At 43.5% G+C, this 1797-nt stretch overlaps 1 protein-coding gene across 1 annotated transcript in view; it reads right to left on the reverse strand.

The window, feature by feature from the left end:
• The window catches only part of LOC103354837 (ribosome biogenesis protein BMS1 homolog), a 22151-nt gene that overhangs the window by 3374 nt on the left and 16980 nt on the right, over positions 1-1797 (reverse strand). Inside the window, exons 5-6 of the mRNA XM_008278390.1 lie at positions 371-429; positions 54-176 (exon numbers count right to left, since the gene is read on the reverse strand). Of these exons, the coding sequence (XP_008276612.1) occupies positions 54-176; positions 371-429 (182 nt within the window). The remainder of the gene's footprint in view (positions 1-53; positions 177-370; positions 430-1797) is intronic.

Raw genomic sequence — 1797 nt, forward strand, 5'->3', positions numbered from 1 at the left:
AGACATCTTTCAGTCGTCAAAGATGAGCAGCAGATGAAATGAGCCTCCCATACCTTAACGAAGCAGGTGTTCTTAAAGATCTTGTACGGGTAACCAATCAGCTTGAGCTTCTTCACTATAGTCACTGATTTATCCAGGTCCAGGATGACTCCTGTGGCGGCTATGCGGAAATTAGCCTGCAAAGAGGAAAATAGGCAGATAGGAGGCAATGCAATACTTTCCAAGAGCTCTTAATCAATAACATGTAAATCATTTAGATTTTCAATGTATGACTATACAACTACAATGTTCTCTCTTCTATTACAACCTGGATTTGTTTTCATCATTGTTACATGATGCACCTGCAGCAACAGGTTGAACTAAAACTTACTTTGGTTCCTGTTACTGACTGCACAGCCAGGAAGCCGGTGCCCTGTGGTGTGATCGGACCTTCAGTCAGACAAAGGGAGACAGAACAATGCTTGTTATCATCATGGATTTAATCCTTTTATTGCATGACCATGAGGCATTTTTGTAAAGACTTCTGATCACTTGTGGAATTAAAGAGTCATTGTACAGGAAGACATGTCGATGCTGTTACGGCCCCTGCTGGCCGCTTGGTCTGAGTAAGTGGATGGGTGTCTGACGATGTCACTGTTCTCTTCCGAGGTGATCAGCTGATCCAGCCTTTTAATTAACCTGATGGCGAGCACCTGGGCCCGGTGCATGGACGGAGTTAAAAGCGTGGCTGATCGGCGCCTCACTCTCTCTGCTCTGCTCGACTTCTCGGCCAGCGCCCGTAACTTTTGTTTGCAGCACCACAACACCACACACTACACACATTCACATGGACACCACTGATCACACTGACCAACACACCTCATACCGGTATTTTTATATTTCTTTGTTTAAATTTTTTTTTTTTTTTTTGTTTAAGTTCGCACTGCGTCTCTCCGTTTTTGTCATCGTCTTTGAGCCAGGTCATGACAATGCACATAATAACAAGCTAGACCTCAGTGAAGTCTGTATGTGAACCTCCTTGGTCAATAAATAGCCTTTTTGGGAGCATGTTTACAGAATGCCAGCAGTCTTTGGCCTACACTGACACTGTGTATGTATGCATTGGACTCTCTGCTGTTCCGTCCTGTCTTACATTCATTTCATTTTATTTCGAAAGTTCACCAACAAGGATATCATTTTCATTTAAAAACAAATCGATTACTCATCATGGCTAATATACTCCTCTCAGTCTCACCAGGGTTTCATCATTGACCAACCTAACACACCTACAGACCTCGACTTTCTGTGATGCTAATGGCTTGTCACAGAGACTTTCTCTGAGAAAACGTCTCCGTACATGTTGAAGCAGAAACATGATCACAGCATCACGACAGACTTTCAACCTTCAGCCCTCAGTGGTTGAGTCCAACATCCAACTGATGGAGACATTTGAATTAAAATAATGTTTTACTCTCATTCCAAACCTGAATCATAATATTATGTAAAGTCATTCAAAACCCTACACTGTCTAGTTAAAATACAAAAAAGCAAAACCTAATAATTGTACACAAAAAGTCATCATGCTTTCAATGAGCCTCACCCCAGATGGATGCTCCACAGTGCATGTGCTGCGGTGTGTATTTGAGCAGGCGGTGGCGTCCGTTGTGATCCTCAATGTGATAGAGAGGGATGGTCTGAAAACGCCGCCAGCCTAAGGACAGGATGAGCGGGTCCCACGTCTTCAGGATGCGTTCATACCAGCGATGTTTCTTCAGTCGCATCTGACAGAGACAAGCAGCTTTAGACATGTGCTCACTC

Source organism: Stegastes partitus, unplaced genomic scaffold, assembly GCF_000690725.1.
Source record: "Stegastes partitus isolate 25-593 unplaced genomic scaffold, Stegastes_partitus-1.0.2 Scaffold122, whole genome shotgun sequence".
Taxonomy (NCBI): Eukaryota; Metazoa; Chordata; class Actinopteri; family Pomacentridae; genus Stegastes; species Stegastes partitus.